The 23,622-nt window shown below is 46.9% G+C and overlaps 1 protein-coding gene and 2 long non-coding RNA genes across 5 annotated transcripts in view; 2 read left to right on the forward strand and 1 right to left on the reverse strand.

Moving 5' to 3' along the window:
* LOC116981842 overlaps window positions 1–4,224 on the forward strand; it is a 557,782-nt gene extending 553,558 nt beyond the window's left edge. Inside the window, exon 2 of the long non-coding RNA XR_004414302.1 lies at window positions 4,158–4,224. This is a non-coding gene — a long non-coding RNA (uncharacterized LOC116981842). The remainder of the gene's footprint in view (window positions 1–4,157) is intronic.
* LOC116981836 (RNA-binding protein 25-like) overlaps window positions 1–12,810 on the forward strand; it is a 582,493-nt gene extending 569,683 nt beyond the window's left edge. Inside the window, exons 1-6 of one of the 3 annotated variants that reach the window (XM_033034966.1) lie at window positions 4,303–4,589; window positions 4,728–4,912; window positions 6,197–6,365; window positions 7,690–7,945; window positions 8,642–8,736; window positions 12,373–12,810. In XM_033034966.1, coding sequence (XP_032890857.1) covers window positions 4,321–4,589; window positions 4,728–4,912; window positions 6,197–6,365; window positions 7,690–7,945; window positions 8,642–8,736; window positions 12,373–12,502 — 1,104 coding nt within the window. In that variant the 5' untranslated portion in view covers window positions 4,303–4,320 and the 3' untranslated portion in view covers window positions 12,503–12,810. Of the gene's footprint in view, window positions 1–4,302; window positions 4,590–4,727; window positions 4,913–6,196; window positions 6,366–7,689; window positions 7,946–8,641; window positions 8,737–12,372 lie in introns of those variants that run through there. The other 2 variants (XM_033034963.1, XM_033034965.1) reach the window with 2 other exon arrangements.
* On the reverse strand, window positions 12,727–19,745 carry LOC116981843. The gene is made up of 2 exons (XR_004414303.1): window positions 18,538–19,745; window positions 12,727–13,219 (listed from the first exon to the last, which is right to left on the reverse strand). It is a non-coding gene; the product is annotated as an uncharacterized LOC116981843 (long non-coding RNA).
* Window positions 19,746–23,622: the final 3,877 nt, after the last annotated feature.

Genomic DNA, 23,622 nt, shown 5'->3' on the forward strand with positions numbered 1-23,622 from the left:
AGGAGGCTTAAGGGGTGATTTTATAAAATCACAGAATCGGTGAATATACAGAGATTGTGTTCGAGGTTGAGGAATCAAGAACTATGTATTCCCCCGACGATTAACTGACTCAAGAATCGCAACCTAAAACGTTGCCTCTCCATGTTCTCCACAGATACTGTGTGCCCCATTGAGTTACTCCAGCACTCTGCCTTTTTGTGAACTAGCATCTGCAGTTCCTTGTGTCTGCACTTCCGGGTCCACAGTAGCACATGTCCCACTAGTGGTCCAGAGGACAATATAGTGGCTTCCAGTGTTTTACTGTATTGTCATATGTACCAAAACGGGACAATGAAATCCTTACTTACAGCAGCACAGCAGGTTTGTAAACACCACTCAATAGATTATTTAATGAATAAACAATAAAAAAGTTCAATACATAAATATTAGCGCAAAACAAAGCCCGCAGGCCCCAGTGCAGCCAAAGCAGTTCTAAGTTCGGAGTTGAAGTTGAAGTTCGTGGTCAATAGCCTGATGGTTGTTGGGAAGAAGCTGGACGTTAGTTTTCAAGCTCCTGTACCTTCTTTCCGATGGCAGGAGTGAGATGAGAGCCTGGCCAGGGTGGTGTGGGTCTTTTTATAGGCAGCGCCTCCTGTAGATCCCTTCAACGGTGGGGTAGGTCAGTACCCATGATGGACTGGGCAGTGTCCACCATTTTTTGTGATCTCATTCGTTGATGGGTGTTTGTGTTGCCGAACCGGGCCAAATTGCAACCAGTCGCTATGTTCTACCGTACAGCTGTAACAAGAAAGCACACCAAATATTCACTAAACCAAATGTCCTCGGTCTTCTAAGGGAGTAGAGGCAGGTGTTGGTCTTCCTTTCTGATTGCATCAATGTGCTGGGCCCAGGACAGATCTTCAGAATCATGCACGCCCAGGAATTGGACCACAAACCCATCGATGAAGACAAGTTCATGCAATCCTCTGCCTTGTCCCTTGATTTTACTAAATGTTGAGAGCAAGGTTGTCCTGGCACCTTTCATTCAGACGATCAATCTCACTCCTTACATCTCCCCTTATTGCCGTACCACAACAAGCCTGATTACCCCCGTTCATTCATCACAACTTTTGATTAGAGATTCATTCTAACCAGGTCTACTTTTCCACTTGAGTGCAGGTGACCCAAGAGTTTCAGTGGCCCAGACCTATTCCTATTGATCAGCTACACAGTGCTCGACTATTGGGGAAATATAATGATCTACTTTTGTTGGAAGTGCAGTAAAGCAGGATATAAGGAGGGAGTCTTTCTGCATGAAACTAGGAAGTCAAGTGCTATGCTATGGGAAGTGGAAGAGGAAAAGGCCACAGTTAGATCAGCCATGATCTTACTGACTGGTGGCTGGTTTGAGTCTACATTGCCTTACTCTGCAGTTGATTAATAATCACTTCTCAGCCACACTTCAGCTAGGAAGCCTCCAGGTGCTGCAGCATGTTTAAAGTAATGGTCAGGCAATGATATGAAGGAACAGGGGTCCCACACATTGCTGGCACACAGGTGTGTGGGAAGGAACTGCAGATGCTTGTTTAAACTGAAGATAGACTCAAAAAGCTGGAGTAACTCAGCGGGACAGGCAGCATCTCTGGAGAGAAGGAATGCGTGATGTTCTGGGCCAACAGCCTTCTTCAGACTGGTAAGGGCATGGGAAACGAGAGATATAGACGATGATGAAAGATAAAGAACGTGGCACACAGGTTGTTATTCCGTCAGCCTGTTTGTTACAGGAGCTCGTTGAGGTGGGCAGCTCGGCCCCTACTAACTGTAATAACTGATCGATTTAGGCCATTCTGCCCATCAAGTCTACTCCGCCATTCAACCATGGCTGACCTGTCTCTCCATCCAAACCACATTCTCCTGCCTTCTCCCCATGACCTCTGACACCCGTGCTAATCAAGAATCTATCAATCTCTGCCTTAAACATGTCCACTAACTTGGTCTCCACCACCGTCTGTGGAAAATAATTCCACAGATTCACCACCCTCTGACTGAAGACATTTCTCCTCACCTCCTTCCTAAAAGAACGTCCTGTAATTCCGAGGCTGTGACTCTCACTAGTGGAAACATCCTCTCCACTTCCTTTGAGGGAAACTAAACCTGTCTCCCCCCTCTCTCTCCCTCCCTCTTTCTCTCCCTCCCTCTCTTTCTCCTTCCCCTCTCTCTCTCCCTCCTCCTCTCTTCTCCTCCCCCCCCCCCATTTCTCCCCCCCCCCCTCTCTTTCTCTCCCTCCCTCTCTTTCTCCTTCCCCTCTCTCTCTCCCTCCTCCTCTCTTCTCCTCCCCCCCCCCCCCCCTTCTCTCCCTCCCTCTCTTTCTCCTTCCCCTCTCTCTCTCTCCCTCCCCCCCCCCTCTCTTCTCCTCCCCCCCCCCCTTTCTCTGCCTCCCCCCCCCCCCCCGAGAGAGAGGAAGGGGCTCGGCCGGACCGGCGTCTGGTGTCGCATCACGGCCGCTGCCATGACTGGGTTCAGAGTCAGTCGTTCCCAAAGATGCTAGAGGGCCCTCTAGTATTGCTAGATGATAGATCGGATGCTCCTCTAGTATCTTTGGTCGTTCCCGTTCCCGCCCGTCCCCCCCGGATAGGCGCCAGGCTGACCGACGCCGCGGACGGAGGCGATGGACCGGGCGGGCAGGCGGGCAGACACCGTTTGACACCCTGGCTGATGTAAAACAAGCGTGGGCCCCACTGACTCACCCAGACACGAGGCGACCGCATCCCGCCCGGGCCCACTGCGCGCGCACACACACACGCACGCTGGAGAGACGGTGACGCGGCTGACGGGCCTCCCGCCCACAACTGCGCAGGCGCGGATGGTCGTCAATATACTTTATTTCCCCCCCCTCCCCAAATCATCCCGGGGAATGTCCCGAAATTATTTCATTTCCCCCCAAAATTACCCGAAGACAACCAGAATCTCCAGTAACATCCTTCAAACTGCCACCCCCACCCCCACGGTGGATTGAAACAGAACATTCCAGCAACTTCCAGTGACGTCAGGGGGAGGGGCTTATTTCAAAAGCAGTTTCCCAACCGTCACTTGTGCACGAGGTCGACTCAACGTCCACTTCTGCGTCTCTTCATTGTCCCCATCTTCAAAGACAAGATTTATTTTAAAAGATTAACCTTGATTTTATTCGCATTCTCAGCCCCGCTCGGCTCGGCCCAGCCTTGCTTTTATACAGGCCCCGCTCGGCTCGGCCCAGCCTTGCTTTTATACAGGCCCCATTCTGCTCGGAGAAGTGAAGAGTCTAAAAAAGACTAACCTTGCTTTCATTCCATTTCTTTTAAAAGACTTCGTGATTTTTGACTTGTTTGCACTAATTCTGTTACACCTAGCGGTTTTAACTGATTCTTATTAACCTTGCTTTTATTCCGTTTCTTTTAAAAGACCTCGCCATTGCACTAATTCCGTTTTTAACCTGATTCCACCTAATATAACATTTTAAATAGATTGACATTGGTTTCATTCCGTTTATTTTCAAATTCCTCTTGATTTTATTTTTAACTTGATTTGCACTGATTCTTTGGATGTTGGTTTTATTCCATTTATTTTAAAAGACCTCGCAGTTTTTTTTAATGTTACTAAATTAATATAATATTTTAAAAAGATTAACGTTGCTTTTATTCCGATCGTTGGTTTTAATCCGATAGTTCAAACATTCCTCAAACTATTCACCTAAACGGTCATTATATCACTTTGATGAACGAGGCTTAATGCTGACTTCCACATCTCTATAGATAAGAGTCTGATTGAACTTCATTGTTTTGGTTTAACTTCGAAAACGTTGCATTTTTTGTTCTTTAAAGACTTTCCGGTGTCTCACTTAACTGTACTAATTCTTAAAGATAACATTTAATTTAAAAGACAGCGCTTTTTTAATTTAAAAATATATTTCTAATGTTAAATTTTCCCCATTAAAAACGTTCCGGTTTTTTTCCTGTACTAATTTCTTCATAATTTAAAAAGTTAGAGGTTATTTACTCCGCGGATTTTGACAGATTTTTGACCGCTTTCAAAAAAATTTGCTGTTGATTTGGAAAGACTCCATTTTAAACAAATTGATCTGTCTTCATTGACCACTGATATTAAAAATAAATTTCATTGTGATTGATTTCATTCTACAGGATAGACTCCATTTTGAACAAATTGAACAGTCTTCATTGACAACTGAGATTGTGTTTAGGCTTTTTTTTGAAATCATGCCAACAAGAGGGAAGAGGTGCAAGACGGTCACGGGATGAGAAAAAGAGAAATCAAGAAGCAACAAGGAGCAGAGGGGCTCAAGAGATGCAGAAAGAAAGTACTCAACATCTCAGAGATCAACAAGAGAGATACCAGGAGAGAAAGACTCAAGAGATGCAGGAAGAAAGAACTCAACGTCTCAGAGATCAACGAGAGAGACAGCAGAAGAGAAGGGCTCAAGAGACGCAGGAAGAAAGAACTCATCGTCTCAGTGATCAACGAGAGAGACAGCAGGAGAGAAGGGCTCAAGAGACGCAGGAAGAAAGAACTCAACGCCTCAGAGATGAACGAGAGAGACAGCGGGAGAGAAGGGCTGAAGAGACACAGGAAGAAAGAACTCAACGTCTCAGAGATCAACGAGAGAGACAGCAGAAGAGAAGAGCACAAGACACGCGGAAAGAAACAACTCAACGTGTTGAGGAACATCGAGAAAGAATACAAAGGAGAAGGGATGAAGAGACGGGAGATGAAAAGACTAGAAGGCTGGATGAACAGCGAGACAGAGATAGAAGACAACGAAATGCACGACTCACAAAGAGAAATCTTTCTGCTGATGTTGGTGAAATGACCAATGTTTGCCCTCAGTGTCGAGCGTACCGCTTCTCAGGAGGAACAACCAACTTTTGCAGCCTGAAGGGTAAGGTCAACATTGCTCCTCTGAAGAAACTCCCAAATGCACTCGTTAATTTGTATACAGGTGACACACCACAAGCTTACGAGTTCAGAAAGAATATTAGACATACAACGTTGAAGAAAACTGCAGATGCTGGAAAAATCCAAGGTAGATAAAAATGCTGGAGAAACTCCGCCTAATTGAGCTGGTCCTCACCCTCAACAATATGGAGAGAAAGAATAGGCGGCGTTTAAGGTCGAGACCCTTCTTTAGACTGATGTTGGGGGGAGGGGAAGAAAGGAAGAGGCGGAGACAGTAAGCTTGTGGGAGAGCTGGGAAGGGGGAGGGAGGGAGAAAGCAAGGACTAGCTGAAATTAGAGAACTCAATGTTCATACCGCTGGGGTGTAAACTAATGGAGGAGGCCCAGGACAGAAAGGTCAGATTCGGAATGGGAGTGGGAGTTGAACTGCTGAGCCACCGGGAGATCAGGTTGGTTAGTGTGAAATGAGCGGAGGTGTTGGGCGAAGTGAGCGCCAAGCCCAACGGGTCCCACTTGGTCTAGCACAAAGCAGAAACATGCCGACCAAGATGCCCCATCTACACTAGTCCCATTTGACCATATTTGGTCCATATCCCTCTAAACCTTTCCTATCCAAGTACCTGTCCAAAATATCTTTTAAATGTGATTGTATTGAAAGGCAAGGTTTGGGAAGCACAGGTGTCTCAAACTATTCTTGGGTGGGAGAAGTTTCTTCCCAGCTGTTATCCAGCAACTTAACCTTCTTCCCATCAGCTAGAGGGCGGTCCTGACCTCCCATCTACCTCATTGCAGACCTTTGAACTATCTTTCATCTGACTTTATTTTGCTCTAAATGTTCTACCCTTTAACCTTTTGCTGTGCACTGCGGATGGCTTGATAGTAATCATGTATAGTCTTTTATTTGAATGGATAGCACGCAAACAAGCTATTCACTGTACCTCGATACACGTGACAATAATAACCCAAACTAAACTACATCACACAGCACGTAGGCTGCTGTGATGTGAAACCAAGGATCAGAACTTGTGTCATTTGTACACACATGTAACTCCCTAGGGCATGGTCTGTGCCCTATCATGCCATGAAACGATCAGAATCCTGGAGGATTCGCACAAAATGCTGGAGTAACTCAGTGGGTTCGGCAGCATCTCTGGAGACCTTGTTTCAGACATCACCTGGAGGATTCTCTCCTTGAAAAGAAAGCTGTGGATTAATGTTCTGATCGTTTCCAAATTTTAACTGCAGTTAAACTTTTCTTTCTAAACAGCCTCCACCTCGCTTCTCAATTTAAGACTGGACACCGTGGGGAAAAAGCAGAACAAGAAGGAAGTGGAGGAGGTTCCGGAGGAGGAGAAGCACATGGTGGAGAAAGTGCTGGACAGGCGCATAGTGAACGGCAAGGTGGAGTACCTGCTCAAATGGAAAGGATTATTGCTGTGAGTATTCACAAACAGCAGATAGGCACAAAAAGCTGGAGTAACTCAGCGGGACAGGCAGCATCTCTGGACAGGAATGGGTGATGTTTTGGGTCATTTCTTCAGACCCGAAATGTCGCCCATTCCTTCTCTCCCGTGATTTGGCCTGTTACGAGTTACTCCAGCTTTTTGTGTCTGTCTTCGGTTAAAACCAGCATCTGCCGTTCCTGCCTACACATTCACAAACATCAGCCTGGTTTTGGCTCTTTATTTCCACGCTGAGTGATCTTTCCAGTAGCAGGAAGCAGCGAGTGTAACAAATTTCCATTCAGAGTTATTGGTCAAGTGGAAACTGGGTCAGGAATGAGTAGAAACAAGGAGCTGCAAGATGCTAGTTTACACCAAAGATGCACACACAGTGCTGGAGTAACTCGACAGGTCAGGCAGCATTGTAGTGGCAGATTATTACATCATTCAAGGCATTTTTTCCTCTAGCCACTATGATTGAAGACAGGGGTAAGGAGATAGATTTTGTTATGCATGCAAGCTCTCCACGAGACATTTAAAGCCGTCCAAAGATAAATCTTCAAAACACAGTCTCTTAATTAATAGTTTCTTTATTGTTGCACTAAAAACAGTAAGATATTCATCCAAACTTCTTCTTGTTTAAGTACATTTTAATCTTACTCATAGTCAAACTCCATGGATGGTCAAACTCGTGCATGGTCAAACTCCGGCATGGTCTAAAGCTGTGCCTTCTCCTCCATGCTTCCTTCAACTAAAACTAACAACTACTCGTGCATCTGCGTGAAAATCTCAGCCGCAAACATGCCTCTGACTACGTAATAAATCCCACCCACATAATTATAGGCAGATAAAACTTAAAGGTAACTGGTTATAATTATAACATACTGAGTTAAGCTAAATGGCTACTACAAGCATCTCTGAACAAGAAGGATAATTGCCATTTCGGGCCGGGACCCCTTTTTAGTGTGAAGTGTCCCGACCTGAAACGTCACCCATCCTTTTTCTCCAGAGATGGTAGTGGTTAGTGTGTTGTGCAGTGTTCAAGAGTCTGATGGCTTGTGGGAAGAAGCACAAACCAGAGGTTATTGTGAGATGCTTCTCTTCCTCTTGGATCTTTAGCCCTGTACATCTATCTATGCAGTGCATTGAATTGCTAAGTCACTGGGTCATGAGTGCTCATTTATTCTGTGGATGGATCAACAACATGTGTTATTGGACTGGAAGCTGTTCCAGTAGCTCACAGCTCAGCGGTTGCTGTTGATGAACTAAATGATTCAGGTCCAAGTGTCGGTATTGAGTGACTGGAATTATTTTGCAGTGATGACAACACGTGGGAGCCGGAGGAAAACCTGGACTGCCCCGACCTCATCGCAGAATTCCTGCAGTCCCAGAAAATAGCACACGATGGCGTGGATAAAACAGAGGGACCAAAGCGGAAAGCAGTGTCTAATACGGAAACAGAGGAAAATAAAAACAAGAAGAAGAGGGAGGAGGTCAGTGAAGGTGCTGCCACAGCGGGTGACCAACACAACCTGTGGTCAGTCCCAGAGGAAGCTTTCCTGAGGGAGGAGCAGGTGAGGGGAATAGAAACATAGAAAATAGGTGCAGGAGTAAGCCATTCAGCCCTTTGAGCCAACATCGCCATTCAATATGGCTGATCATCCAAATTCAGTACCCCGTTCCAGCTTTCTCCCCATATCCCTTGATTCCGTTAGCCCTAAGAGCGATATCTAACTCTCTCTTGAATACATCCAGTGAATTGGCCTCCACTGCCTTCTGTGGCAGAGAATTCCACAGATTCACAACTCTCTGGCTGAAAAGGTTTTTCCTCATCTCAGTCCTAAATGGCCGACCCCTTATTCTTAGATGGTGTAGATGAAGTTGAGGGAGCTTTCCTAGTCTGGTGACCAGAGCTGCAGACAAGGCTCCAAGTTGGACATTGTATGCTCTATGCAGCCAGTATGGAGGGACCCTGTCTCATGTATTGGCTTGTGTAGGAAGGAACTGCAGATGCTGGTTTACACCAAAGATAGCAACAAAATGCTGGTGTAACTCAGCGGGACAGGCAGCATCTGTGGTGAGAAGGAATGGTTGGCGTTTTGAGTCGTAAGTTGAACTAACTAACATGGCTGCCCACATGCCCTAGGTGGTAGTGTGGAAACCTGATGGATTATGGATCAAGTCAGCAGCAAAACCAGACACGGATCAAATCAGCAATACTGTTTGATCTACATCCCTGCCCATTGAGTTCTCGTCTGTTTCTCTTACAGCAGGAGAAGCCGAGAGGGTTTGCCCGAGGGCTGGAACCGGAGTGTATCATCGGGGCAACAGATTCAAGGGGGATGCTGATGTTCCTCATGAAGTGGTGAGTTTGCAGCATAACAGTCGATCTCTGTGGTACCTGTAACCCAGCTGCGATAAAGTGATTGAGTGAGCTTGCTGTGTGGTGCGGGCTGGGGGGCGGATAATGCTGAACAAACAAGCTACCTGATGGTGACCGAGCACAGTTTTTCCACTTTGAAGGAAATTACCCGGAATTCTGGTTGGCTTGGCAAGGGGGAGGGAGGAAGAGAAAGTGGGAGGGGGGTGGGGAGGGGGAGGGAGAGGTAGGGAGGGAGAGGGTGGGAAGGAGGAAGCGAGGGAGGGAGAGGGAGGGAGGTACAAAGAGGGAGGGAGGGAAGGGGGGAGGAGGAGAGAAAGCAGAGACAGAGACACATGAGAACAGGTTGAAAAAACGAAGACAATGACAGCTGTTGGAGGCAACGAAAGCTGCCTTGCATTCAGATTCAGATTCAGATTCAACTTTATTGTCATTGTCAGTGTACAGTACAGAGACAACGAAATGCAGTTAGCATCTCCCTGGAAGAGCGACATTGAATATGATTTCAATAAATAAATCTATTTACATGCATAGTCATAGTGTTTTTCCTGTGGGAGGAGTGTCCGGGGGTCGGGGGGGGGGTGATTGGCAGTCACCGAGGTACAGTGTTGAGTAGTGTGACAGCCGCAGGGAAGAAGCTGTTCCTGGACCTGCTGGTCCGGCAACAGAAAGACCTGTAGCGCCTCCCGGATGGTAGGAACGTAAACAGTCCATGGTTGGGGTGAGAGCAGTCCTTGGCAATGCTGAGCGCCCTTCGCAGACAACGCTTGCTTTGGACAGACTCAATGGAGGGGAGCGAGGAACCGGTGATGCGTTGGGCAATTTTCACCACCCTCTGCAGTACTTTCCGGTCGGAGACAGAGCAGTTGCCATACCATACTGTGATGCAGTTGGCAAGGATGCTCTCGATGGTGCAGCGGTAGAAGTTCACCAGAATCTGAGGAGACAGAAGGACCTTCTTCAGGAAGAAGAGACGCTGGTGAGCCTTCTTGACCAGTTGAGGTATTGTGGGTCCAAGAGAGGTCATCGGAGATGTTGACCCCCAGGAACCTGAAGCTGGAAACACGTTCCACCTCCGTCCCGTTGATGTGGATGGGGGTGTGCGTGCCGCCCCTAGACTTCCTGAAGTCTACAATGAGCTCCTTTGTCTTCTTGGAGTTAAGGGCCAGGTTGTTGTCAGCGCACCATGCTGCTAGGAGCTGGACCTCCTCCCTATAGGCCGACTCATCGTTGTTGCTGATGAGGCCAATCACCGTTGTATCATCTGCATACTTGATGATGGTGTTAGTACCATGTACAGGTGTGCAGTCGTAGGTGAAGAGGGAGTAGAGGAGGGGAGGGGAGTTGCATCACACTGTACAAGTGAGTAACAGAAGCAGGCAGATACGGTGTTGTTACATAGTTTTGTTTTGCCGTTTTCCTTTGTGTTCTTAACGTGTGCCGCTAAAAAAAACCATAATAGCACGCAGGAAACATTTTTGAAAATTTCAGGAAATACCTTCAAATTCCAGGAGATATAGGATTCTGTTTAAATTTTTGAAGCACTGACCGAGCATGACGGAGGGATATCAGACCAGCACCAAGGCTCTTCACCATTCACTCCTCCAGCTCTTGAATTATCCATGTCGCCCTCCCCATCACACACCTGGGTGGCCATCGATGATGGAACACACAACAGCTCTGGAACTGGCCCTTCAGCCCAAAATGTCTGTGGCCAACAAGATGCCAAGTTAAACTGATCCCATCTGCCTGGTATATTCTCTTTGGGACATTTGACAATAAAACACTCTGGACTCCTGACTAGATTCACACAGCGTGGAAACAGTGCCCTCGACGCAACTTGCCCACACCGGCCAACATCCCCTGTCTACACCAGTTCCACCTGTCCGCCCATATCCCTCTAAACCTGTCCGATCCATGTACCTGTCCAAATGTTTCTTAAACGTTGTGATAGTCCCTGCTTCAACTACCTCCTCCATGCAGCAGCTCATTCCATACACCCAAGGTCTGAAGGGTCCCGACCAGAACCATCACCTGTCCATACCCTCCATGTGACGCTTACTGACAACCCAGAGTTCCTCCAGCACTTTGTGTTTTGCTCCAGTTGCCAGCAGCTGCAGTTCTTTGCGGTCGTTGTTGAAGAGGGGATTTAAGCTGTGGGCCGAGGAGCTTTTTCGTTCAAGTTTGTGGCCCAACTCACGGAACTACCTGAATGTTTAACATATTGTGTAAAAATATTATATAAATCATACCTGAAACTCGTCAAGACCAAAAATATGAGAAGAAGCTCCAATTTTCCGAGTAGTAATTGTCCAATCAATGCACGTTTGACATTGAGGTCGGACAAAATTTGACCAATCCCGCGCTTTGTTTTATGGTTGCTAGGTATCGAGGACCCTGGCTGCCTACTCATAACATCAAAACAATAACAAGGTTTCCAAGCAATAAAAGTGATGCTAACCTTGCTGATGATTTTGTTTTTCAATTGATTTATCTTTATAAAGTTATGATGTGAACTGTTAAATAAAAAATGTAGACCTACGATTAGGGTTAGGGTCAGTCGGGTATTCAGTCGGTCAGTCAGTCAGTAGTTCAGTGGGTCAGTCGGGCTAGTCGGTAGGCCGATGGATGCTGTGGAGGATCGGTCGAGCTGTCAGGCCGCTGGTGGGTGGTGAGCGTTGTGCCGGGCCGCCGGTGGGTGGTGAGAGTGTTCGGGCGGCCGGTGGTGCTGCGAGTGGTCTGATGGCCGGTGGGTGCTGCGAGTGGTCGGTCGGGCTGTCGGTAGGCCGGTGTTGCCGCGAGCGTGCGGACTGATGGAGCCGCCGCTATGGCGGTGCTGAAGGCAGCCCGGGCTGCGTTCAGGGCAGTGCTGCTCCCCACCATCATCACCATGATAATCCAGGAGGGCATGCTGGCCGAGGTGGACGCGCTGTGGGGCCACACGTACGGTGCCCGCAGCCGGTCCCATTGCGGCTCCAGCTCCAGCCGTGGGCAGCCCTGGAAGGGGGGGCTAGTTAGGATTAGGGTTAAGCATTTTCCTGTCAGTGGAAGATGCCTTAGCCTTCCCCCAGTCCCACTGTGGCTGTGACCCCCACTCTGCACACTGGCAGTCAGTGGGGTTCAGTAAACGGCGGAACCCAGAGGAACTGCCCTCACCCATTAGGCTGGTTCAGGAGCCGGATCTCTGCGGCAATCTCATTATATTATTTTTATACAATATAATTATATATGATTACAGTCATATTCAATTCAATTCAATTCAATTCAATTCAATTCAATTTATTGTCATTTGGACCCCTTGAGGTCCAAACAAAATGCCGTTACTATATATATGGTTTAAATATACCACACCAAGGAATTAGGCTCCCCACGGTGTAATCTGGGCATTGGACACTAGATGGCACTTACTTTGTCGATCTCATTTTCTAATTCGTTTAATTAATTAATGTGCAACTTTTGGTACTGATGAGTTATGACTTCCTTCTCAATTATATTTTATCTAAATCTGTGAAAAATTTCATGTAGTTCCAAGACATGGGTCACAAAAGTTAAATTCTAGACACATTTTTGATGCTGGCCCACAGCCTAATTGCTAACGGCGGCCTCTGTTGCCCCGTGCAGGAAAAACTCGGACGAGGCAGACTTGGTGCCGGCAAAGGAGGCCAACGTCAAGTGCCCGCAGGTGGTCAAGTCGTTTTACAAGGAGCGTCTAACGTGGCACTCCAATCCAACCAAGGTAGAGGAGAAGTAACGGAGCAGAGGGGCTCACACACCTCCCATTTACTACTTTACACGACGAGAAAATAATCCTGACATTTGCAGACATGGTTTTCAGTTGTACAGATGTAAAGTTCTCCGGGTGATACTTCTCTCAACTCCTCTCGGACCTGGTTTATTGCCTCTGACTGCCAGGGGCCGGGCAGGTTGTGTTTCAAATCCAGCATGACATTTTTAATTTCACTGTTTTATTTTTCCCCATGTTTTTGGGGGTAACAACTAATTGTAGAAGCCAATGAGTTGTAGATTAGTTGCCTTGGCTTATAGCATCGGGTTTGAGCCCGTGAAGGCAAAAGGAGTCTGCAGGTGCTGATTTAATTCACAGCCTCTTTTAGTGCACTGTTTTCATTGTGTGGCTGGGCCTGGGAGGGAGGGTGTTACGATGTGTGTGCGTGTCCAGCCACTGCTCTACCACCTCCTCACTGCAACACCCTGGTACTCTCCACTGTGAGTTGATGAATGCCTGATCACAGGACCGATTGCTGTTCCAACCAACCTGTAGGAGGCTTGGTGGCCAACACTCCATCCTGCAGTGGTGTTTCCGTTCTGGTGAAAGTTTGCTTCTGGTGGGCCCGCGCTGTTTACTTGGTAATGAGGAGGCAGAAGCACAGACAGTGGGTTAGGGCTTCATTCTGTAGTTACAATCCCAGGCTGCTAACGGCCTTCATCTGTTACTGGAGCCAGTCGGTGCCTGTTGTGTATGAAATAGAAATTGTGTTACCTGCCTCCAAGTTAAAGGGGGCGGAGTGTTATGCATGAAATATAATTAACATATTTGATGTCTCGCGCAATGGTACGCATGCGCAGGAGAGACTCTAGGTGGCATCCTGAAATAAAGTAGCTTGTTAGTTTACTCCCGCGTCCGAGTATTATTTAAAGTCCGTTTCCAGCACCAATATACAACAATTGGCGACGAGGATCAAAGAACAGAGAAGAAAAGAACAAGCACGGCCAAGAAAAAAGAAAAAAGAGTTTGTATTTGGCACTACAAATTGGAACGGTACCAAGCAAAAAGATTTGGCGCCAAATTGATTTGAATTGGCACCAAAGAAAGGAAAGTCGGAACGGGAAGCAAGAGCTCAAGGAAACGCGCGGGACAGTAAGTGTCACCGAAGAGCGCAGCTGGAAGCTAGAAGCCTAACTAGCAGGACAGCGACGGTGTCAGCTTACCTGGAACGCTTTCCAGTGCCGTGCAGCCCATGGCCAGGCCCAGCAGCTGCCACCGACGCCGGGAGTTCCAGTACCGTGCAGCCCACGGACGACGAAGCCGAGCCTCGAGGAAGCCAGCTCGGCCGCGAGCACAGCTAGCCCGGCCGCGAAACACAAGTCAGCCCCGGCCGCGAGCACAGCCAGCCCCCAGCCGTGAAGCCAGCAAGCTAGCAGGCCAGCAAAGCAGCAGAAGCCAGCCCGTGAAGCCAGTAAAGCCAGCCCATAAGGACAGCCCAAGAGGTCGCCGAGAAGTCCCAGACTGTACGAATTTAATGTATTGGTCACTGTTATCAATGATTTAAGTAAATATGTGTGCATAGCAGGTATATTGCTTAACATGTTCTAGTCTGCTATTAACATTAAATGTTGGTTTAATAGTATGAATCTATTATTATAAGAATTAGTAATAGTCATTGGGCTGGATAACCTTAGTGTGTAAAATAATTAAGTCCAGTGCAGAGAACACAATGAGAGGACAGAACGTAGTGTACCTGAATAGCAACAATGTAGCATAGCTACTCCAATTGTAGGAAATGTGCCCAGTTAGATTCTGGGTATAATTTTGAGGAATGGACCGAAGTCTTAGAGGCTAGGTTCATTTTCAATGATATCACTGCAGAGGAGAAGAGAGCATGGCTCATTACAGGCTTAGGAAGCAAGGGTTATCACACCTCACGTGCATTGCTGCGGCCAGCAAAGCCCACGAGAAAAACGTACGAGGAATGTAAGGAGGCATTAATTGCTTATTTCTCGCCAAAACCTCCAAGAGCATCCAGAGACAAGGAGCCTGAACTAAAGAAGGCATGGAGTCCCTCAAGAACATCCAGAGACAAGGAGCCTGAACTAAAGAAGGCATGGAGTCCCTCAAGGGCATCCAGAGACAAGATTCACTACTCCAAGGGGTGCTGGAGATGTGGCGGCAGCCATGAGCCAGCGATGTGTAAAGTCAGAGATAGTAGGTGCTTCAGGTGCTCGGGAACAGGTCACACCAAAAGCCAGTGTGACGCTGTTAGAGCTTACCAACAGCAGTACAGGGCACATGTACGATCCAGAGGGCAACCCTAACTATTCAAGCTGCCTTCGGGGGTATGAAGGTATGGAGAGAGATCCGGGACAAACAGAAGGCAGCAACGGTAATACAAGCAGCATTTAGAATGCACAGAGTATACCATCCATACAGGGCAATGAGATTGGCAGCTATAATAGTACAAACCCATTATAGGGCACACCTTCAAATGGAAACTGATCGCAAAACTTACGTGAAGGTAGGCAGCAGCGTTGTGCTGCTTCAGACTGCCTACCGAGGAATGGTTGTTCGAAAGCATTTGCGGCGCATGCACAAATCTGCCACGGTCATACAGACTTATTATCAAATGCATAAACCGTCAGTATTTCAAGAAACTACACGGGTCCGCCACTGCTGTACAGCAATGATACCAGGCTTGCCAGATGACAGATGCCCACGTGAGACATTATAATAGTTTGAGAAAAGCAGTGGTTTGTATTCAGGCCTTCTACCGCGGGGTCAAAGCCAGAGAATTGGTTGAAAAAACCAAGGCAGCACGCCATATTTATTCAGTCTTAATGATATGCATTACAAGCAAACATTTCTTGATTCAAAAGGTGGCTATAGTCACTCTGCAAGCTTCATTCCGTGGGTACCGATCAAGGGTACACTACAGAGCTTTGCGACAAGCAGTCATTTCAATCCAGGGATGGTACAAAGCATGCAAAATAGGGCAATCCCAGTTTGTGCAATATCAGTCAATGAGGTATGCAACCATTACCATTCAGTCTGCCGACAAGCGTATGGTGGTTAGGCAGTGGGTTAAGCAAAAGAGGGCTACTGTAAAAGTTCAGTCCGTACTCCGTATGATTTGGTATAGGAAAGACTTCCTCAGACTGAAATATACAGCAATTGTAGTGCAGTTTCACTACCGTGCTTATGAAGCAAGAAAACTATACAGAGCGCATATCAAAGCCACTGCTGTATTGCAAAGACAATATAGATCCTACTTCTTGATGAAGAACCAGAGATGTGACTTAAGAAGACTAATAGATGAACAACAGAAAATGCTTAAACGATACAAAGAACAGTTAAATAAATGTGTGCCAATGAGTAAAAAGCTGCTAATAGAAAAGTCTAAACAAGAGAGGCTTGCCAGTTGAGACAAAAGTATGCAGGGCCGATTGCGACTAGGTCACTTCACTACAGTCCGGCATGGAGCCTCCTTCACTGAGCAATGAACAGATGGTTATGCATTGCAGAATCTTATTAAACAACAAGAGCGGATAAATACACAGCGTGAGGAAATTGAGCGACAGAGGAAGCTGCTAGCAAAACGAAAACCTGTAGCCATGCCACCTACAAATAATGAACATAAACAGAGGAAAACAAAGCAGAACATGAAACGTTAACTTTAGCAAAATATCATGCTCAATGCGTTTTACGCACGCTTTGACAGGGAGAATACTGATGTGCCTTCCCGATCCCCCATTCGCTGTGATGGCATTTCAGTCTCAGTCACAGAGGCCGATGTCAGGAAATCCTTCAGAGGGGTGAACCCCCGAAAAGCACCTGGACCTGATGGTATACCCGGCCGTGTTCTAAAAACCTGTGCGGACCAACTGGCGGGAGTTTTTACGGACATTTTCAACCTCTCACTTCTGAGGTCTGAGGTCCCCACCTGCTTTAAAAGGGCATCAATTATACCGATGCCCAAGAAGAGTAAGGTGACCTGCCTCAATGACTATCGACCAGTGGCACTAACACCGGTGGTGATGAAGTGCTTTGAGAGGTTGATCATGGAGCAAATCAACTCCTACATCGACAAAAACCTGGACCCACTGCAGTTCGCGTACCGCCACAACAGATCAACGGTGGATGCGATCTCGCTGGCCCTCCACTCCGCACTGGACCACTTGGACAACAAAAACTCATATGTCAGGCTGTTATTCATTGATTACAGCTCGGCATTTAACACAATCATCCTCTCCAAACTGGTTACCAAACTCGCAGAACTGGGTCTCTGCGCATCCCTCTGCAACTGGATCCTCGACTTCCTCGTCCACAGACCACAGTCTGTTCGTATTGGTGGAAATGTGTCAGCCTCAATAACAATCAGCACGGGAGCACCTCAAGGCTGCGTGCTCAGCCCCCTGCTGTACTCACTCTATACCCATGACTGCGTAGCGAACCACAGTGCGAACTCCATCATCAAGTTCGCTGACGACACCACTATTGTGGGGCGTATCACTGATGGGGATGAGTCAGAGTACAGAAGAGAGATCGAGCAACTGTCCATATGGTGCCAGCGCAATAACCTGGCCCTGAACACCAGCAAATCCAAGGAACTGATTGTGGACTTTGGAAGGAGTAGGAGGGGGACCCACAGCCCCATTTATATCAACGGGTCGATGGTTGAAAGGGTCAAGAACTTCAAATTCCTGGGGGTGCACATCTCTGAAGATCTTTCCTAGTCCGAGAACACTAACGCAATTATCAAAAAAGCTCATCAGCGCCTCTACTTCCTGAGAAGATTACGGAGAGTCGGATTGTCAAGGAAGACTCTCTCTAACTTCTACAGGTGCACAGTCGAGAGCATGCTGACCGGTTGCATCGTGGCTTGGTTCGGAAATTTGAGCGCCCTGGAGAGGAAAAGACTACAAAAAGTAGTAAACACTGCCCAGTCCATCATCGGCTCTGACCTTCCTTCCATCGAGGGGATTTATCGCAGTCGCTGCCTCAAAAAGGCTGGCAGTATCATCAAAGACCCACACCATCCTGGCCACACACTCATCTCCCTGCTACATAGAAACATAGAAACATAGAAAGTAGGTGCGAGAGTAGACCACCAGGTCCGTCGAGCCCGCACCGCCATTCGCTCATGGCTGAACACTAAACAGACACACTTACCCACAAACAGTAGACACAAGACACAGAACACAAGACACTACCCTCCCCTTTATACCGCTATCACCCCTCTCCACCCCAAGAACCTTCAGGTAGAAGGTACAGGAGCCTGAAGACTGCAACAACCAGGTTCAGGAATAGCTACTTCCCCTCAGCCATCAGGCTATTAAACCTGGCTCGGACAAAACTCTGATTATTAGCAACCACTTCCTGTTATTTGCACTACCAGTTTATTTATTCATGTGTGTATATATTTATATCATGGTATATGGACACATTTATCTGTTTTGTAGTAAATGCCTACTATTTTCTGTGTGCTTAAGCAAAGCAAGAATTTCATTGTCCTATACAGGGACACATGACAATAAACTCACTTGCACTTGAACTTGAACAGGAAGAAATCTTCAAACTAAGGTTAGAATATTTAAAAAAAGGAAGAGGCAGAGATACAGGCAGTGCTAGAGTGATTAGAAAGAGTTCACAATTTACACATAAGGGAATGGAAAATGATAACACATAAAGCAAGGTGTAATGTATTTGGTTTAAGGAAAATGGGTGGAATGGAAACAATTATAAGTGTTAAGTTTAGATATGATTATTACGGTTATGAGGATGTATTGTAAGATGACTTTAATACTACAATTTTGCAACAGTGTATTAATCAATTACATTTTAGGTAAAGAGCATAAACCATGAAATAGAAATGGTGTTACTTGCCTCCAAGTTAAAGGGGAGGAGTGTATGCATGAAATATAATTAACATATTTGATGTCTCGCGCAATGGTACGCATGCGCAGGAGAGACTCTAGGTTGCGTCCTGAAATAAAGTAGCTTGTTAGTCCGAGTATTATTTAATGTCCGTTTCCAGCACCAATATACAACAGTACCACAGCCACACACTGCTCTCTGCGACTTGCTTCACTCATTCTCTGCAGTCAATGGGCTTCTGCTTGTCAGTGCCTGGGCATGTGCCTCGCTCTGCGACTGTGTGAACGGGCAAGGTGAGTGAGTCAGTGTTTTATGGTATTTGGCTCAATTGGAATTTTACCTCTGGGCCCCCAGTCCCACGTGTTGATCTCTGCCTCTCCAGTGTTCTCTACTCGTTATGGTTAGGTTAGGGGCGGGTTGTGAATGTAGGTGATGCTGCGGTACTGCGTCTCCACCAGTGAGCTGGGAAATGCCGAGGCTGGGCACCAAACGTGGCACAGAGCGGGCAGAGGGAAGCGACACCAGAACAGGTACAGAGCTGGATATACACACACGCACGATGCTGGCCGCTGCCCTCAACGACAGCAGCTTCTCATTCCATCCCGCGAAACCGTTGCATCGTCAACGATTGACAAAACCACCTCCTCGTCCTCTTTAGTTCAATGTCCAGCCTGCCCGGGAGGAGTATAGGCAATAAACACAGCGTGGGTTTATTGGTGTGTGTGTGTGTGTGTCTCCCTCCCTGGGGCAGCTGAGCCCAGTGTCAGTAGACAATGACGAGAGGGCATTCTGTCCCCCGTGGAAGCTGGAGAAACTTGCCTTGCCCACTACCGCTCAGCCAAGCCAGTAACAGTCACAGGTCAAGCTAAAGGGAGTGCCCCTCTGCTCTCTGCAGGGTTGCCATAGTCTGCTCTGAACGGAAGCCACGCAAGGGGGGGGGGGGGGGGCGCGAGTAGTTGTTTGTATTTGACTTTTTCACGGGAGGAGTGGGGGCAGCATCTGATATAATCCACGTACTGTAGGCGGGGGCCATGGAGGAGATTCCTTCAGCTAGCTGTCTCAGCCATCCATTGTTCTCACACACCTGGTATTGATTTTGACAGTTCATGTGTTATTGGAGTACGACTAATTGTGTTCAATAGTAATTTTTAAACAGGATGGGGAGGGAGGGTGGGGATATGTTTGTGTCTGAGGTATTTGTGGAAGAGAAACACAGAGCATGGAAACTACAGTATTAGTATCACTTTCCTAGTTTTCATACATTGCAGCTCTTCTGTCTGACTCGCATTTAATCATCGAGTGTAGTCTTTTAGAGGGGAGATCTGATTTTAGCTGGTTTTCAAGGATCTGTTTTTGTAGAATCCCTATTGAGTATTGTAATACTGCTCCTACTGTGTCACTAAACAGGCGAGCAAATATTATTGTGTAATAAAACCCAAAAAACAGCTTTGAATGAGTTCTACTCTTTGCAAATGATTCACACTGGGTATGCAAAAATGCTGGAGAAACTCAGCGGGTACAGCAGCATCTATGGAGCGAAGGAAATAGGCAACGTTTCGGGCCGAAACCCTTCTTCAGACTGATGCTACACTGGGTATGGGCGTGTTCACTTCTTTCACCCCTCCCATCCCCGGTTATCAGTCACTGTGGCGTCGCTGCTCAGAGCTGCCTCTTTTACTCTACGCTGCCCCATAAGTAGAACATAGAGTGTAGGAAGGAACTGCAGTTGCTGCTTTACACCAAAGATAGACACAAAATGCTGCAGTAACTCAGCGGGACAGGCATCACCTCTGGAGAAAAGGAATATATGATGTTTCAGGTCGGAACCCTACTTCAGACCATAGAACAGTATAGCACAGGTACAGGCTCTTCGGCCCATAATGTCTGTGCCGAACATGATGCTAAGTTAAACTGATCTCGTCTGCCTGCACGTGATCCATATCCCTCCATACCCACGTGCCTATCTCAAAGCCTCTAATGCTACTGTCGTATCTGCCTCCACCCCCAGCAGCGTGTTCCAGGCCCCCACAACTCCTTTAAACGTTGCGCCTCTCACCTTATAGTTCTACCATCTAGCCTTTGACATTTCCACACTGGGTAAAAAAGGTTCTCCCTTCCCTCATAATATATATATACTTCTACCTGGTCTCCCCTCATCCTCAAAGTGATTGAGATAAAACAATCCAGGTTTGTCCAATCTCTGCTTGTAGCTGGTCTCCAATGTCCAGCGTTTCCTGTTACTTCAGACCTGCAGTCTTTACTTCATTAACTCTTCATGTGGGGAGATGGGGTGAAACATAGAAACATAGAAATTAGGTGCAGGAGTAGGCCATTCGGCCCTTCGAGCCTGCACCGCCATTCAATATGATCATGGCTGATCATCCAACTCAGTATCCCGTACCTGCCTTCTCTTCATACCCTCTGATCCCCTTAGCCACAAGGGCCACATCTAACTCCCTCTTAAATATAGTCAATGAACTGGCCTCGACTACCCTCTGTGGCAGAGAGTTCCAGAGATTCACCACTCTCTGTGTGAAAAAAGTTCTTCTCATCTCGGTTTTAAAGGATTTCCCCCTTATCCTTAAACTGTGACCCCTTGTCCTGGACTTCCCCAACATCGGGAGCAATCTTCCTGCATCTAGCCTGTCCAACCCCTTAAGAATTTTGTAAGTTTCTATAAGATCCCCTCTCAATCTCCTAAATTCTAGAGAGTATAAACCAAGTCTATCCAGTCTTTCTTCATAAGACAGTCCTGACAGTCCGTGAACAGAGAAGGAACCTGGGCAAAGGAGCCAAGGCTGATTCTGAGCTACGACAAGGGTTTAAAAAGCAGACAAGGCCCCTCACTGCTGGTTCTGGCGGTTAATTCGATGTCAAAAAAAGATGCAAAGTGCGGAAGCACCTCAGCGGGTCAGGCAGCATCTGTGGAGAACATGGAAATGCGATGTCTCTGCTCGGGACCTTTCCTGAGACTGATTGTTGTGGGCTAGATGAGAGGAGAGCAGAACAAACCTGGCCAACTGACCATTGGGCAAAGGCCAGAGAGGAAAAGACAAGAGGCATGTGATGGGGATAGAAGAGGCATAAATTGTGAAGCCAGAGGAAGGAATATAGGTGGAAAGGGGGTGGAGGGAGAGGGATAAATGGGTGAGCAACAAGATGAGGCACGGGGAGAAGTTTTAGTTTAGATGCAGCGCGGAAACAGGGCCTTTCAACTCCATCGATCCCCGCACACTAACACTATCCGACACATTTGGGGCAATTTACATTTCTTACTGAAGCCAATTAACCTACAAACCTGTATCAGAATCTTCTGGAAATATTTTGAGGATGTAACTAGGAAAATTGACAAGGGAGAGCCAGTGGATGTAGTGCACCTGGACTTTCAGAAAGCCTTTGATAAGGTCCCACATAGGACATTAGTGGGCAAAATTAGAGCACATGGTATTGGGGGGGGGGGGGGGGGGGGGTAATAAAAAACGGATAGAAAATTGGTTGGCAGACAGGAATCAAAGAGTAGGGATTAACAGGTCCATTTCAGAATGGCAGGCGGTGACTTGTAGGGTATCGCAATGCTCGGTGCTGGGACTGCAACTATTCACAATATGCATTATGATTTAGATGAAGGGATTAAGAGTACATTAGCAAATTTGCAGATGGCACAAAGCTGGGTGGCACTGGTGTGTGGAGGATGCTATGAGGATGCAGGGTGACTTGGACAGGTTGGGTGAATGGGCAGATGGAAATGTGGAGCTGAGGTTACAATCAAAATGGTTGTAATCGTATCCAATGGCATTTAATATTATTATAGGGTGGCAGGTGAGGAATTTATTCCTTGGAGCACAGGAGGCTGAGGGGGTGATTTTATAAAATCACAGAATGGGTGAATGTACAGAGATTTTGTTCGAGGTTGAGGAATCAAGTACTATGTATTCCCCCGACGATTAACTGACTCAAGAATCGCAACCTAAAACGTTGCCTCTCCATGTTCTCCAGATACTGTGTGCCCCATTGAGTTACTCCAGCACTCGGCCTTTTTGTGAACTAGCATCTGCAGTTCCTTGTGTCTGCACCTTCCGGGTCCACAGTAGCACATGTCCCTCTAGTGGTCATGGAGCTCAGTGCAGACCAGAAGACAATATAGTGGCTTCCAGTGTTATACTGTATTGTCATATGTACCGAAACGGGACAATGAAATCCTTACTTACAGCAGCACAGCAAGTTTGTAAACACCACTCAATAGATTATTTAATGGATAAACAATAAAAAAAGTTCAATACATAAATATTAGCGCAAAACAAACCTGATTCATTCATCACAACTTTTGATTAGAGATTCATTCTACCCAGGTGTACTTTTCCACTTGAGAGCAGGTGACCCAAGGGTTTCAGTGGCCCAGACCTATTCCTATTGATCAGCTACACAGTGCTCGACTATTGGGGAAATATAATGATCTACTTTTGTTGGAAGTGCAGTAAAGCAGGATATAAGGAGGGAGTCTTTCTGCATGAAACTAGGAAGTCAAGTGCTATGCTATGGGAAGTGGAAGAGGAAAAGGCCACAGTTAGATCAGCCATGATCTTACTGACTGGTGGCTGGTTTGAGTCTACATTGCCTTACTCTGCAGTTGATTAAAAATCACTTCTCAGCCACACTTCAGCTAGGAAGCCTCCAGGTGCTGCAGCATGTTTAAAGTAATGGTCAGGCAATGATATGAAGGAACAGGGGTCCCACACATTGCTGGCACACAGGTGTGTGGGAAGGAACTGCAGATGCTTGTTTAAACCGAAGATAGACTCAAAAAGCTGGAGTAACTCAGCGGGACAGGCAGCATCTCTGGAGAGAAGGAATGGGTGATGTTCTGGGCCAACAACCTTCTTCAGACTGGTTAGGCACATGGGAAACGAGAGATATAGACGATGATGAAAGATAAAGAACGTGGCACACAGGTTGTTATTCCGTCAGCCTGTTTGTTACAGGAGCTCGTTGAGGTGGGCAGCTCGGCCTTTACTAACTGTAATAAGTGATAGGAGCAGAATTAGGCCATTCTGCTCCTCAAGTATGCTCCACCATTCAACCATGGTTGATCGATCTCTCCCTCTCAAATTCATTCTCCTGCCTTCTCCCCATAACCCGACCCGTGCTAATCAAGAATCTATCTATCTCTGCCTTAAATGTATCCACTGACTTGGTCCCCACAGCTGTCTGTGCCAATGATTTCCAGATTCATCACCCTCTGATTAAATTTTGCATATCTTTCATTT

This window comes from Amblyraja radiata, chromosome 16 (genome assembly GCF_010909765.2).
Source record: "Amblyraja radiata isolate CabotCenter1 chromosome 16, sAmbRad1.1.pri, whole genome shotgun sequence".
Classification (NCBI taxonomy): domain Eukaryota; kingdom Metazoa; phylum Chordata; class Chondrichthyes; order Rajiformes; family Rajidae; genus Amblyraja; species Amblyraja radiata.